At 37.4% G+C, this 16,139-nt stretch overlaps 1 protein-coding gene across 4 annotated transcripts in view; it reads left to right on the top strand.

The window, feature by feature from the left end:
- trim108 (tripartite motif containing 108) overlaps positions 1 to 12,693 on the top strand; it is a 36,184-nt gene extending 23,491 nt beyond the window's left edge. Inside the window, exons 1-3 of one of the 4 annotated variants that reach the window (XM_049580339.1) lie at positions 2,868 to 3,225; positions 4,133 to 4,207; positions 9,815 to 12,693. In XM_049580339.1, the coding sequence (XP_049436296.1) occupies positions 2,959 to 3,225; positions 4,133 to 4,207; positions 9,815 to 11,017 (1,545 nt within the window). In that variant the 5' untranslated portion in view covers positions 2,868 to 2,958 and the 3' untranslated portion in view covers positions 11,018 to 12,693. Of the gene's footprint in view, positions 1 to 2,866; positions 3,226 to 4,132; positions 4,208 to 9,814 lie in introns of those variants that run through there. The other 3 variants (XM_049580340.1, XM_049580341.1, XM_049580342.1) reach the window with 3 other exon arrangements.
- The last annotated feature ends 3,446 nt before the right edge of the window (positions 12,694 to 16,139 follow it).

Below are 16,139 nucleotides of genomic sequence, written 5' to 3'. Positions count from 1 at the left end.
CTGAGTTATAAGCCCTCTCAAACATGCACTGAGGTCAAGGTTGAAAGGTCAATGGCTGAAAGCAGGAGCCATGTAGAATCTTCATACTGACATATATTGCTCTCCAGGTTGAGACCTTTCCAATGATGTATTTGGTTTAGCTTTTTTTTAGCTTTAGATTTATATCCATATGCAGTAGTGGTCTAAGTACCTGGCTTAAACCAGGATATGTGGCACATTTCTTAACTTCTACCACTCAATACCAACACATTATTATCATTACCAGTCCTCATTTTTGCTGCATTTAATCTTAGGTCACTGTTTATGTTGTTAGGTAGGAGTTAGCTGACGTTTTTTCTAGCTAGGAAACATTATAGGTGGTCAGTACCACTGTCCTCTGTTTGAATTGGAATGAGAGAAGCTAGCCAAGGTGCTACTGACTAACTAACTGACTGGATGCCCATTAACATTGTAACTCCTATTGTGTGTATTTATTATTATTATTTTGTAGATTTCAAGCGCTTTTCTTTTTTGAAGAGTATTTTTATTTATGTATTTGTATTATATAATACAGACAAGAAGGAAAAAGGCAGAGGCAAACATTCAAACAGTCAATTACTATTAATGTGTTAATGTTACATGTTGTGCATTGCATTTCAAATAAAAGTCCAAAAAATAAGTCCATGGTCCATTTTTGGTATTTTTGGTAATCACTATAGGGGGCTGATTTACTCCAGAAACATACATACTGTTTATGTGTATGTTGAGGAGCTGCTGTATCAAAATGAGTTATCCTCCCCCAGAAATTTATGGGGTGCCGTTTGTAAAGTGGCTCACGCTGAAAATAACATCAACATTTTGCCACATTTAGCTTCAAACAATGTTTAAAAAAGTGTTGTGAAATCTAAATGTTAAATGTTAAATCTAAATGTTCTGGGTGAAACTAAATATTTAGCTAATATGCAAATTCACACTGCTGGTCACCGGAAGTACCAAAATAAAAGCTCAAGATGGTCAGACTGTGTTTATAGAATCAAATAACGAATTAAAACCAACTTATCGGGGGAAATGAACACTTGAACATACATTAGCGTGATAATAACTACCTAAAATAACAAAAAACGTGTTTGGAGAAATTTTATTTGACGTGTACTTTGAGTTGTTAGTGTCCCTTCGGAGGGAATCACCTTGTTTACAAATACTTCCAGGTAGAAAACCAGTGGAGTTTAGCTACACATATATATGCACATCTCACGTTTTTCACGTCACTATATCACCGTTTAGACTAATCTGGTGTTTGTAAAGTCTATAAACACAATGACTGAACAAACATTACTATCACGTTCTGAAATTAATAACATGGTTATCGTAGATTAGCTGGGCTAACCATTAGCTGATAGTCCCGTTAGCGGTGTCTGTAATGACTCATCAACTCTAAACGGTCCGTGAAAAAAAAAAACTTTTTCCAGCGGATGTCTTAGTTACAACATGATTGAGCTAACTGGAGTAGTTTCATGTCGTATCCGACAACAGGAGGCTTATAACAGATGACGTCCTGATGTTAGCTTTGCTGCTGCTGCAGCCACTGATGCTTTCTAGACATTGTGATTTCCCAAATCTGAATAAATACCACATATCACAACACAAAACTGCTTTGCTAGCTCAATCATGTTGTAACTAAGACATCCGCTGGAAAAAAATATTTTTTTCACAGACCGTTTAAGAGTTAATGAGTCATTACAGACACTGCTAACGGTGCTAAGAGCTAATGGTTGTTAGCTTAGCTTAGGTTGATAGTCCCTCCGAAGCGACACTAACAACTCAAAGTACACGTCAAATAAAATTTCTCCAAACATGTCTTTTGTTATTTTAGGTAGTTATTATCACGCTAATGTATGTTCAAGTGTCCATTTCCCCCGATAAGTTGGTTTTAATTCGTTATTTGATTCTATAAACAGTCTGACCATCTCGAGCTTTTATTTTGGCACTTCCAGTGACCGGCAGTGTGAATTTGCATATTAGCTAAATATTTAGTTTCACCCAGAACATTTAGATTTAACATTTAGATTTAGATTTAGATTTAACATTTATATTTATATTTAGCATTTAGATTTAACATTTAGATTTAGATTTAGCATTTAGATTTAATATTTAGATTTAAAATTTAACATTTAGGTGCCACATTTAATATTTAGATTTAACTATTTAATATATTTCTAAGTTAACAAATATTGCTGTAAATGTGGTAAAAGGTGACGTTAAAAAATTCACAATACTTTTTTAAACATTGTTTGAAGCTAAATGTGGCAAAATGTTGATGTTATTTTCAGCGTGAGACACTGTACAAATGGCACCCCATAGAAATTAGGGTTATGATTATGATTCTTTTATGATTCCAATCCATTGCTCTTTTGCTGTGGCTCAGCATTTAAATAACCTTTATCAGATTTGATGGTTTAGTCACAGACTTTCCCAAAAAGTGTTGTGCTTTTCTTTCACAAATGTGGAAATGAAATTGAGTTAAAATGTACAAAACAGTGAAATTTATCTTGCCTGGCCGGGCAGCTCTCTGGGTGCTCAGCACCCCTAAACCTCTGATCCTAGAGTCGCCCCTGTTTGTAACATTCAGTAATTTGCGTGCTTTAGATTTAGGCTACACATTGATGACGATGTACTATATTAAAACGGCAAAAATATGCAAGACCCGTGCATTCAGATCTTTTTTTTTTTTTTTTTTTGATAAATAAAATCAGTCACTTACTGCTGTCACGACGACAATAAAAAGCCGAAAATACCTGAGTTATGGGGAGACGCTAAAAAGTTTGCTTTTTCCGGTCCTGAGACAGGAGGCTGCACCGGAAGTAACCCCACACTGGAGGTCTGCAGCCAGACCTCTCTCGCTTTTACAGGAAAGCGAAACTAACGGTTTATTATAAGACCGAGACATCAGGCTGGCAGAGCAAACCCAGAAAGTGAACCATGGCGTCTGCTTCCTACTCTGAAGATCTGACTTGTCCTATTTGTCTGACTATCTTCACTGATCCAGTGACTCTTCTGTGCGGACACTCTTTCTGCAGAGGATGTATTACAGATGCTCTGTGGTCACAGGAACTGTGTCCACAGTGTCGGACAGCTGTTCCAACAGAAATAAAATTTCTTCTAACCAGCTATATATTAAAAAGCCTCGCTGAAAAGGCAAAAGAAGCAGAGAAGATAAAGACAGAGCCTGCGAAGGAGAAAGCAGAGGTATGTTAATGGTATTTATAAGGCAATGCAGTCGGTGTTTATGTGGCCAGTTAAGCGATGCAGATTTGGAAATTTTCGGGACTTTGCGCACATCATGTAACTTGAGATTTTACCAAACAATGAAATATATGTATTTCACCCTTTTTAACCTTTTAATCAAATCCTTTTTATTCATGTATTTATCACCAACTATTTACCATATTTATGCACATTTTTACCCGGGCTACACCTGTATATCCTTAATAGCACACACTTTGTAGTGCCATGTAGCCTAATGTGTCAGGCTTTAGTCTCATACATGATGCAGTCTGCCTACGGTCAATTTTTCCAATAAACTGCAAGCAGACTCACAGTGTCAGCCGTCTGACATGCGTTATTATTTGTGGACAGTTATTAATATGACTTATGTCCTCTCACACAAAGAGGTTAAAAAAGTGCGCCACCCACCATACTATGTAGAAATAAGCCTATTTAGTTGCGTAACTAATTCAGCATTTCAGGCTCTAGGCTGTGTGTGATACTTTTGCCACATAATGTCAAAGGTTTTTTTTTTTTTTGTTTGTTTGTTTTTTTTGTTTTTGTGGCAAAAATTCTCCCTCTCCAAACTCGCGAGACTTGTTGAAGGTTCCATGCACGTCTTAGATTTAACTGTAGAAAACAGCATCTCTCGGTGGTTTATATGAAACGTTAATATGTGTTGTGACCAAGGGCGTAGGAACTTACTGGAGACAGGCGCATTTGTCCCACCCAAAAATTATACCAGGGAGGAGGAGGAGAAAATATTTTATTTTGAAATCTCTTACTCACTTGCTTTTATTTTGAAAGCGCAAAATAGCGTCATGTCACTGGCTTTCCCATCAGTATTTTTCTAACTATACCTTATTCATATCAACTGCTTTCATATTAGAGATCAGATGAAGTTCAGCTGGCAACTGACATTAGAGGGGGCGAGGCATGGAGAGCCAACACTTCAGAGTTGCAGGTAGGTCATATATGCTACATAAAGGGTTAGGTGATATATTCAAAACTCATGCTTAGCTGCCACAGAAGTTAGAAGAATATGGCAACTAGGATTTCCATTTCATCTGCAACCCTTATTGATAATATCTTCACAAATTTTTTTGACTGGGAACAGTGGTATACTATACACCGACATTTCTGATCATTTACCTATTTTTAGTCTGGTTCAAAAAATCATAAAACAAATAAAATATCTGATATTTATTACTACAGAGTATACAATAAGAAAAATATGAACAGTTTCAGGTTTGAGATAGCAAATGTCTCATGGGATAATGTTCTGCATGAGAAAAATACTGAATTAGCTTATTCAAACTTTATGAATTTATTTGATAGTTTATTCACCCTGTGTTTTCCTCTTAAAAAGAGAACAAAAAAGAGGAATGATGATCTCCATAAACCTTGGTTTACGCCAGGCCTTAAAAAATCTTCCTTGACAAAAAATAAATTCTACAAAAAATATATTCTAAATCCAACTCCTTTAAATTCTAAAGAATATAAAACATATAAAAACAAATTTGTGCATATTTTACTCTCAGCAAAAAAACCAACACATTTCTCAAAGAAACTCCAAGAATCAACAAATGATATAAAATCTACATTTACTACAATTACTAAATAAAAGAAAGAAAACCTCATTGGTTTCAGTCTCACAGTATCAAAATGGAGACAAATCAATCACCGATCCATGTGACATCGCATGTGGCTTTAATAGTTTTTTTGCAGATGTGGGTGCTTCTCCTTCTAGCAAAACTAACAATAGTTTGGGTAATCTTTTAGATTTTTCAGAAAAACAATATCCATATAAGTTGCAATTTGAGCCACCACAAATAAATGAAGTAAAAGAGATTATCAAAAATCTAAAAAAATACCTCTGCTGGCCATGATGAAATTACTAGTTCATTAGTAAAAGAGGTATCTAATTACATATTGGAACCTCTCACTCATATTTTAGGATCTATGGAAACAGGTGTTGTTCCCAAGGATCTTAAAAAAGCAAAAATTATACCTTTATTTAAAACTGGTGATCAAAGTAACTTCACCAACTATCGCCCTATATCTATTTTACCTTGCTTTTCTAAATTTTTGGAAAAATTGATTTATACCCGAATGTTAAAGCATCTAAATGTGAATAATATCTTATATGAGCATCAATATGGATTTAGAAAGGATAATTCTACCTACATGGCACTATTGCAACTTACAGACAAAATACACACAGCTATGAACGACAACAAATTTGCACTCGGCATTTTTTTGGATTTATCCAAGGCATTTGACACCGTCGATCATGATATTCTATTGGCCAAATTAAAATACTATGGTTTTCAAGGAAATGCATTAAAATGGTTAACTAATTATATGAGTGAAAGAGAGCAGTATGTATTAATGAAAGGTTGTGTTTCAAATACAGTTCACACAACACATGGTGTACCACAAGGATCCATTCTAGGACCCTTAATATTTCTAATTTATATTAATGATTTCTCATTAGTTTGTAAATTCTCTTTTCCCATTTTGTTTGCTGATGATACCAACATGATTTTATCACATACTGACTTGCACACTCTAATAAATAATACAAATGAGGAAATGGTGAGAGTTGCAAAATGGTTTCAACTCAATAAACTTGCATTAAACATTAAAAAAATCTAATTTCATAATATTTGCAGGAAAGGGCAAGAAATACATTAAAGATCATGTTCGAGTGGTAGTTGATGGAAAACAAATTTCCCAAGTATCTCATACACGTTTTTTAGGCATTTTAGTTGATGAGAATTTAAATTGGAAAACCCATATTCATTTTATTCATAACAAAATTGTGAAGTCATTAGGGATCATCAGAAAAGTTCGAAGCGTTATAAATGTCACTTGTTTACTGACTTTATATTATTTTTGATTTATCTCTATTTGATTTATGGTAATATTGTTTGGGCAAACACATATCCTTCTAATCTTCATAAACTTTACATAATACAAAAACGTTTTGTTAGGTTGGCAACTTATTCAAACTCTATTGAGGCGCCTGCCCCCCTGTTTAGAAAATTGAACATTTTGTCAGTATTTGACATAAACACTCATCAGATATGTGTGTTTATGTATAAATATATGTTTCTACCTTTTTCTTTACCATCATCGTTTAGTAATTTTTTAAAATCCAATTCTCAGTTTCATTCATACAATACCAGACAAGCTGACCATCTTCATCTTCCTTTTTATAAAGCAAAACATGGCCAGTACTCTCTTAGATATTGTGGTGTACAGATATGGAACTCCAAGGTACATATAGTGAAGAGAGCTCGTTGTCTTTGATTAATTTTAAAAAGAAATTGTTGTTACACTTGATCCACAATATTTAAGTTCTTTTTTGTCTTTTTATTTTTTGTTGTATGTGTATGTGTTGCTTGCATATACGTGTGTGTGTGTGTGTGTGTGTGTATATATACATTTGTTTATTCTTGTTCATATAGTTTTCTATCTTAAGTTGAGGGGAGGTCCGTTGTATGAGCTTATAGCTTCTTGACCTCTCCTGTCACATCCTTATTTTTTTCTATTATTTATCTGGATTCTATGTAGTTTTTACTGTGTGCACATAAAAAAAAATAAAAAAAAGTTATTGTCAGTGACTTGTTAAATAAATTAATCAATCAGTTTGAAAGTGATCAGTAGCATCTTCGTCAATTATTGAGATATGTTTAAAAAAAGTCAAAGTATTTTCTTTTACATTTTTTCATGAATTAAGATGGAGATATAAAAAGAGTAATTGGTAGAAATAAACCATCACCAAATCTCAGTATCATTAGGGTCTGGGCAGCTAAGCTGCCAGGACACTATTGTAATCCTAGGTATTCTTCTTCTTTCTTCTTTCATCTTCCGAGGAAATCATACTTCCCACGGGTGAAAACTCACCAAACTTTGCACAAAGGTCCAGTCTCATGCCAGATATCCTCAGCTGTAAACTCAAGCCAATAGTCCTGATGGTGGCGCTACAGCAAGCGTCTAAAGTTCAAAACTTTGAAAATTCATAACAAATCAACCATACGTGCTACAAATTCACAACTTTCATCAAACTGTAGCCCCAATACTGAAGAAACTTTTGTAAACTTAAACCTATTAAAAATTATGAAGTTCATCACTCACAACACTAGTCTGCATGTCAAAGTATCCTTAAGCAAGATACTGAACCCCAAATTGCTCCCGATGGCTGTTGCATCAGTGTGTGAGTATATTAAAAAAAAATTTGGTAGCAGGTGGCACCCTGTATCGTAGCATCGGCCACCAGTGTATGAATGTGTGTGTGAATGGGTGAAAGTGTCTCGTCCTGTAAAAAGCGCTTTGAGTAGCTGGATGACTAGAAAGGTGCTATACAAATGCAGGTCCATTTACCATTTGGCACAAGGAACACAAATGTATTTCAGCAAAACTAATCAAAGAAAACTTAATTTCCATTTGAAGTACTATATTTGGTGGTATGGCTCTGTTCTGGGGCCTCTCAGCCTTTCCTTGGGCCTACGCAGAAAGGGCAGGGCGGAGAGAGCACACCTCTCAGCCCTTCCACATGCCTACGTGGAAAGCCTGAGGTGGAGAGAGCACAACTCTCTGCCCTACATGCAAAGTCATGCTTTGCTGTGCCATGCAAATCCGCGCTGGAGATGGACCTGCTCAGGAGTAGGTCCATAAGCTGGGCCAAAATAACAGGGGACTTAAACTGTCAGTGGTGTAGTGGAGGGTATTCTCAGGTATACGGGGTATACCAACTTCTTTTTCTATCCAGTTACAGTATACCCACCTATCAGCTAAAAAGCCATTGTAATACATCGGAGAGTATGCCCACTTCCTCACTGGTAGCCTACCTATCTACCTAGTAGTACACCCACCTCATCAATTACCACTACACCACTGTAAGCCGTGGATCAGCCGCTGCTTTAAAACATCATCACTCAAGGCAAGCTGTCATCAGTTAAAGACACACCTTCAAACGGGTAGCCCTGTTGTAATGGAAGTGCAAATCCCTGCCCTGCTGGGGGAAGGGATTTGATAGGCCACACCAAACCAAACCTATCCAACCCAGCCCATGACTATCGAAAGGGGGTATTACACTGATGAATTGCAATGAGGCTAGAACCAACATGGATTGCCAGATGATTAACATAGCTTGTGGCTTAATAAAGAGGGCCCAGCATATATGCTGTAACATCAGCCAACGATCTATCAGCTGACTCACTTCCATCAATTAGCTGATCCATCAGTTGATTGGACTGCTTGAAATCAGCTGACATAGCCGGGATGTGACCTGAGCTTGACATTGGGTCATACCTGAACGGATTCTCAGTGTGCAGTTTTTGCTTTGAGTACGATATCTGTCTTGTAATTTAATAAAGAGATTTATATTGGAGATTTTATGATATAAGGTGTTGATCTAATGTTTGGGTCTCATATGGAAATATGGTACAAGAATAACAAAAAAAAAACAAATAGCAAATAGTGTCCCACATTAACCACTCTAATCCACTTGACAAAAAAGTTGTTTTATTTATTTATTTATTTATTTATTTATTTCAATTTTCCAGAGGGATCAGAGTTTGGAGTTTTACTTAGACTAAAATAAAAGTGTCCCAACAGCTCTGGTGGAGGTCATGTATGTAACATGATAATATTTAATTATGTTACTGCTGTTGTGCCATGTATGTAAATGTGCAGACACTTGTTGCTCTGTCAGGGCTGCACATAAGTATTAAACTCAGGGGAAAGAGTTGTCTTTATCTGTAACCTGTTTCATTACAGCCAGCATCACTGTATTATTTCAGCCTACATTCTTTTTATGCCTTGGCACACCAGCTGTGGCTGGAGGCATTTTGTTTTTGGGTTGTCCATCCCATTCTCATAAACACTATCTTAAGAAGGCATTAAGGGAATATCTTCAAATTTGGCACAAACGTCTACTGGGACCCAACGACGAACTGATTCAATTTTGGCAGTCAAAGGTCACTGTAGACTTGACATCCCTCTCATTCTCATGAAGGCAATGTCTCTGGAACACCTTGTGGGAATTTCCTCAAATTTGGCATAAACATCCATTTGGACTTAATAATGAACTGATGACACTGTGACCTCACAAAACATGTTTTTGGCCCAAACTCAAGAATTCATTTGCTAATTGTAACACAATTTCACAGAAATTTCTAACAGAATAGAATGATAGTGACAATGTTTTATATCCAAAAGGTCGAAGGTTAACTTCACTGTGATGTAATAAGGTTCTGCATAAACACTTTACTGGCCATTATTCAACGCCATTACTCAGGAACAAAAGGGAGACATTTGGTCAGATACTGAATTGGTGACACTAATCTACCCATTTTTGTAACTGTGCTGATTGTATAGATCTTCTGTGCTGCCACGTTGCAGATGTGTGTGAAGCCTTGATGTTTTAGAATATGTAGCTTCTTTGCAGCAACATCCATATTTGAAGCACTGTCACAGCCTAGACAGTGATCCAGTTGGAACTTTTCTGGTTCACAGAGGCATACATGCTTTTTTAATACATATATGTTTTGTTTTTTTACAGGTGTCTGAGTTGTGCCCTGAGCATGAAGAAAAGCTGAAACTCTTTTGTGTCACAGATCAGCAGTTGGCTTGTATCATATGCCGAGATGGGGAGAGACATGAAGGACACAAGCTTAAACCAATCAAAGAAGCAGCTGCATCTGTGAGACGGGAGTTGGAGGCGGGGATGGAGAACCTTTGTGGTGATATCCTAGCTATAGAGAGCTTAGCCAACACACAGAGGCAAGAAATAAGAAAAACCAAAGCAAAGTCTGAGCAGCTGATGACCCAAATCCACAGACAGTTTGAGGAGATGCACCAGTTTCTGAGAAAGAGAGAAGATGAGATAAAGAATGAGCTGAAATTCAAAGAGCAAGATGATGTTGAGAAAATGAGCAAGAGCTTGAAGGTTATAGAAACAGCATTGTCTGAGCGCAGAGAGCTGGAGGCAAAGGTAACATCAGTTGTGAAAATTGAGGACTCAGAGAGGCTGTTAAAGAGCTGGACTGAAGGGAACAGCAGGGTGACTGCTGAAGATTTAATCAAACCCAAAGCAAATGATCTCCAAGTGGTGGATAGCTCTCTCTCTCTGGGGCCTTATGAAAGCCACCTGCAGTTCTTTATGTGGAAGGAGATGCTTCAGGTGATTGAGCCCCGAGCAGAGCTGCTCTCACTCAAAAGCAACAGTGCAGATATAGCTGTGTCTGAAGATGGGCGGAGTTTGTTTAGTACACCCAAAAGCAACCAAGCTCCATCACGTTCCTCCTCTGGTTTTCGCACAAGATCACGGCCAGCCAGGGCCTCTGGTTTTGGCTCCTCAGGATTTGCTGAGCAATATGAGGACTTACCTTTTATGTCTGCCTTATTCACAAACCATGCATTTAGTGTCAATAAGTTCACTTCAGGGCAGCATTATTGGGAAGTAGAAGTTGGACACAGGGACTATTGGGAACTGGGGATAAAAGATAATTTCCTGAAATATGATGGGCAAAAATATTCCATCTGTAGTCCAAATAAAACCACCGAGCTAGGATTTAGGGACAGACGACGAAAGATTGGGGTTTACCTAAACTGTGCATTGGAAAAGCTCTCCTTCTATGATGCAGACAACATGAAGCACATTCACACTGTGAGCACAAGCCTCATGTCCACGCCACTGTCAGCATATTTTCACATTGAAGTCACATCACCTGATCTTAACCCTCTGATGGTGTGCTGGTACTGAAGTCAAGATCATAGCAGTATGAAGTCAGTATCATAACAAGTACTAGTTGTAAGTGTTTTCAGCTTTTTCAAGAGCAGAAAATATCCAATAATTAGGAGGCTTCCAAGTTCCATATCGAATATATATAAAAACTTCTAACTGTGATCTTTTGCAGTGTATCAAATATTCTTATAGGTCTGTCTTCCTATCATTTCTATCATTGCAATGTAGGCTACATTATAGCCAGAATAAACGTTGGCATTGTACATTTTTGTAAGCCATGGATATGTAACCATTTTACTATATGTAGTGGATATATTGAAACTTCACGCCTTAAGCTTTTTTTTAACATTGCTGTGGTTAATGTGTGGTTATATTTAGGCACAAAAAAACACTTAATTATTTGGAAGAGATCAGATTTTGCTGTCACAGTCAAACCTGGAAAAACCACCAGTCTTTTTAAAATTGGTGACACAATTGCCACTTAAAAATGCTACAAATGTGCTGGTACTGAAGTCAAGATCAGTATCATTTCAAGTACCAGCTGGGTTTTTTTTTTTCAGCTTTGTCAGACAAAGAAAATATCCAAACATTAGGAATTTTCCAAGTTTCACATACAAGGAGATAAACAGAATGAATACATGAGCAAAATCTTCTAATTACATTACGTTTTGCATTCTATTATATATTTTTATAGGTCTGTGTGTATCATTTCTAGTATTGCTGATGTAGGCCACATTCTAGCCAAAACAAATGGCATTGGCATTTGAGTTTGTTTATTTAGGCTACAAATACAGCCAAAATAAATGTTGGCATTGTACATATCTGTAAGCCACATGCACATGATGTACATATACATATATATGTATATATATGATGTACATATACAGTATATATATATATATATATATATATATATATATATGTGTGTATATATATATATATATATATATATATACACACATATATATATAGTTGCTCAAGTCTGTCCTAACTAGTCTTATGACATATAATCATTCTTATGCTTATAATCAAGTATAATTACAAACAGCTATGGTCACAGTTATATGATTCTCACAGCTAATAAAATATTTCAGAAAATATGTAACACTGCACTCAGTTACTCATGATAATTTAAATCTCATGCAGTTTTTTATAAACGTTACAAAAAGTTATGTTATGTCACTTATGCACCTTCTAACCTCTTCAAAACATACAAATTATAAATCATGACATGTACTGGTTACTCATTATGTAGTGGTGAATCAGTAAAGGCCCAACTAAGGGTGAGAGTGGATCCACTCAGGGAGGGACACAGGATGTATGGGTCAAAACAGGAAATCATTTCCACCAAACAGTGGGAGAGGCCAGTGCTTGGTCAGAAATTGAAAAGCAGGAAACTCGGTGCTTTTCTAAGGGTGGATCACTCCTCACTCAAAGGAGAGAGCCAGGCAAATTACTGCCGAAGTTACCAAGCTCTGTCCTAGACTGTAACGACGTCTGTTGAAGCATGTGACATGTATAGCAGCAAGCTAGTTAGAATTAGTAGCTGCTGATGGTAAGTGTTGTGCATCTGTATGTGTATGTACCTTGTCTTTGTCTCTTTAGTTGCTTTCCAGGACAACTCGGTTTACTTGTAACAGTCATTTGTGGCAAATAAACGTGCATGAGGTGAACAATATCTCTGTCAGAGTTGTCTTTGTGTCCTTCTTTCGCAGTGGCCTACTGAGTTCATTTCAGTTTCATAAGTTAGAAAGACTAAAGGTTAGAGCCTAATTTGAAGGAAAACCACCACAATAAATACTTGTTTCAACAATGCCATGGTTAACGTGTGGCTATGTTTAGGCACAAAAACCATTTGGTTATGGTTAGGCAAAGATCATGTTCTGAAATAAAATACCCACTTTCAGTTGACCAAGAAATGTTTTTCTCACTAAAAAACAACACCAGCTTTTGGTGGCAGAAGCATGGCTGGAAATGTCACCAATGCTTCACTATAAAACAACCAGTTTTTGTTGCACAGTCAGTGCTAGAATGCCGCTGACGTCTTGCTAAGAAAACAGCCGGTTTTGGTTGCACAATTAGTGCTGGCATACCGCCAATGTCTTGCTGAAAAACAACTGGTTTTGGTGGCATAATTGCTACTGGAAATGCATCTGATGTCTTGCCAAAAAACAACCGGTACTAGTGGCACAATCAAGGTTAGAAATGCAGCAGTTGTCTCACTAAAAAACAATCAGTTTTGGTGGTACAATCTGGGATAAAAATGTTGCTAATGTCTTTTCAGGAAACAACCAGTTGTGGTGGCACAATTGCCACTGGAAATGCTGTGTACATCATCATAAAACACCAGGTTTTTGTGGCACAATAATGACTAAAGGCAGAGAGTGTCGCTGGAAATAATTAGAATTTTGTTTTCTAAATTTGAATGGTGTGTTTTGTATTTGCAATCCTTGAATGTTGTGACTGCATCATTTGTGATTCCTTATGTTTTAATGTACTGAAGTAGCTGGACATGTGTCTGCCATCTGTGTGAGATATTCCACGCCTCTCTGTCACCACTGGAGGGTGGTGTTAGCATGTGTCACCAGACCTCAGCTGTGTGAGACTGGGGAACAGCAGTCGATCTCTGGCTCGATCAATCAACTTTAATCAACTTTAAATGAATAAAAAAATAATGTAACTGCAAAACATTTTCAATAAAACTTGATCTGCTTAATCATGTTGAACATTTCCTCCCACACAAATACTGAGAACCATTTCCTCCAAGATCCATCTATCTATCTATCTATCTATCTATCTATCTATCTATCTATCTATCTATCTATCTATCTATCTATCTATCTATCTATCTATTGTGACATCTTCATTTGAATATTCTCTTGTTTATGCTGTTTCGCTGAGACTCATGAATCATGACCAAACATGGAGAGGCAGGGTTTAGTTTTTATGCACCACATATCTAGAATAAACTCCTCAAAAACTGTAAGTCTGCACCAACTATCACTTATTTTAAATCAAGGTTGAGGTCTTATCTGTTTGCTGCTGCCTTTTTAAAAATCAAATATTTATTCATTTCTTGCACTGCACTGTAATTTTTATTATTCAAACACTTTTATTGATTGTATTACTTTTATTTGATTAAACTCCATTTTAGATATTCTTTTCTATCTTTCCACCTCTTGTCTGCACTTTTGCTTTTTCTAATTGTGATTTGTTTAAAATTGTAAATCATTTAGTAATTAGTTTTACCTTTTATATATTTTTTTCTCTTTATTCTTTTATTATAAATCTATATGCTTCATTATGTTTTATATTTTATTGCTCTGTACAGCACTGTGAATTGCCCTGGAGTATGAAATGTGCTATACAAGTCAAGCTGTCTTGCCTTGCCAAAGAGCAGGACTGATGGTAGAGGTGATGTATCCCGCTGTAAGTAAGGGCTAGGGAGAGGACCTGGGCCTGGTACAGTTCACCAGTCAGCAGCCAGGGGGCAGCAGGTCACAGTGTCTGCTAACCCACAGCCAGAATGGAATCAGAGAGGTCAGTCAACTCTGTGCACCTGCTGAGCCACTAACTCACAGTGCAAAACGTCCACACACAGTGGAGGAACTTACAGCAAAAACATCAATTATTTGCTGGCTCCATCGGTTTTTCCCTTGTCTAACGCTTATGTAACATTTTGGGTTTGGGACTGCTGGTATTTACTGCTCTTTTTTTAAAAAAACAAACAAACAAACAAACAAAAAAAGAAAAGCCATGAGATTATTTATTTCATAAATGTTAACTCATATCAATGAATAAAGTATCACTTTAAAACATATCACATATATATTTTGTACTGTATTCATCATCATGACTCAAAATATCCTTAATTTGTTTGGCTCCTCAACATTCAGCCAAAACAGAGCCTCTGCTTTCAGCTCCACAGAATTCTGCCAAACCACAGGCTTTGGTTTTGGCTCCTCAGGATTTTGCCAAACCACACCTTCTGGTTTCGGCTTCTCAGGATTCAGCCAAACCAAAGGCTTTGGTTTAGGCTCCTCAGCGGGATTTGGCCAAACCACACCCTGTGGTCAAGGCTCCTCAGGGTTGCTCCTCAGCATTTGGCCAAGTCAAAGCCTCTGGTTTTGGCCTGTCAATATGCCAAACCCAATCATCTGGTTTTTGCTCCTCAGCAGTTGGCCAAATCCAAGGCTCTGGGGTTGACTCCTCAAAATTTAGCCAAACCCCAGGCTTTGGTTCTAGCTCCATAAAAGAGCCTCTGGTTTCAGCTTCTCAGGATTTTGGCCAAACCAGAGCTTCTGGTCTCAGCTTTATGGGATTCAGCCAAAACAGAGCCTTTGGTCTTGGCTCCTCAGGATTTTACCAAACAAGAGCCTCCGGTTTCGACTCCTAAGGATTCCACCAAACCACAGGCCCTGGTTTCAGCTCAGTGGGATTTAGCCACACACATTCGGCCAAACCAGACCTTCTGGTTTTGGATCCTCATAATTCAGACAAACCAGAGCTTCTGGTTTTGGATCCTCATGATTCAGACAAACCAGAGCTTCTGGTTTTGTCTCATCAGGATTCTGCCAAACAAGAGCCTCCAGTTTCGACTCCTCAGGATTCCACCAAACCACAGGCCCTGGTTTCAGCTCACTGGGATTCAGCCACACCACAGACTAGTTTTGACTGGTCGGGATTCGGCCGAACCAGAGCTTCTGGTTTTGTCTCATCAAAATTCAGCAAAACCAGATCCTCTGGTTTTGGCACCTCAGGATTCAGCAAACCAGAGCCTTCAGTTTCAGCTCCTCAGGTTCCACCAAACCTGAGCCTTTGTGGCACATCTTTCAATCTTTGGGCTTCAAGTCAAAAGGATAAAGGTGAGTTGCAAGTCTTTTCTTATTTTGTTAAGGCAAGTCAAAATTGATCAAATTTGTGACTTGAGTCCAGATTCCCCATGCACACATTGCCAGTTCTTAACTATTGACACTGTTCTGAGTCAGGCTTGGATATAGCTCCTTTTCCACAGAGATCAGACTACAGTGTGCTTTGTAGTTTCTTCTTTATGCTGACTTCACATTTTTATACAGAACCAGACAACAGTGGTATAATGCTGCCCCAGTGTGTGATTTTAGACAGCATGCTGGCATCACAG

The sequence above is a fragment of the Epinephelus fuscoguttatus genome, linkage group LG7 (genome assembly GCF_011397635.1).
Source record: "Epinephelus fuscoguttatus linkage group LG7, E.fuscoguttatus.final_Chr_v1".
Taxonomy (NCBI): Eukaryota; Metazoa; Chordata; class Actinopteri; order Perciformes; family Serranidae; genus Epinephelus; species Epinephelus fuscoguttatus.
The sequence above is the reverse complement of the archived record's forward strand: the minus strand, read 5'-3'. Positions and strand labels throughout refer to the sequence as shown.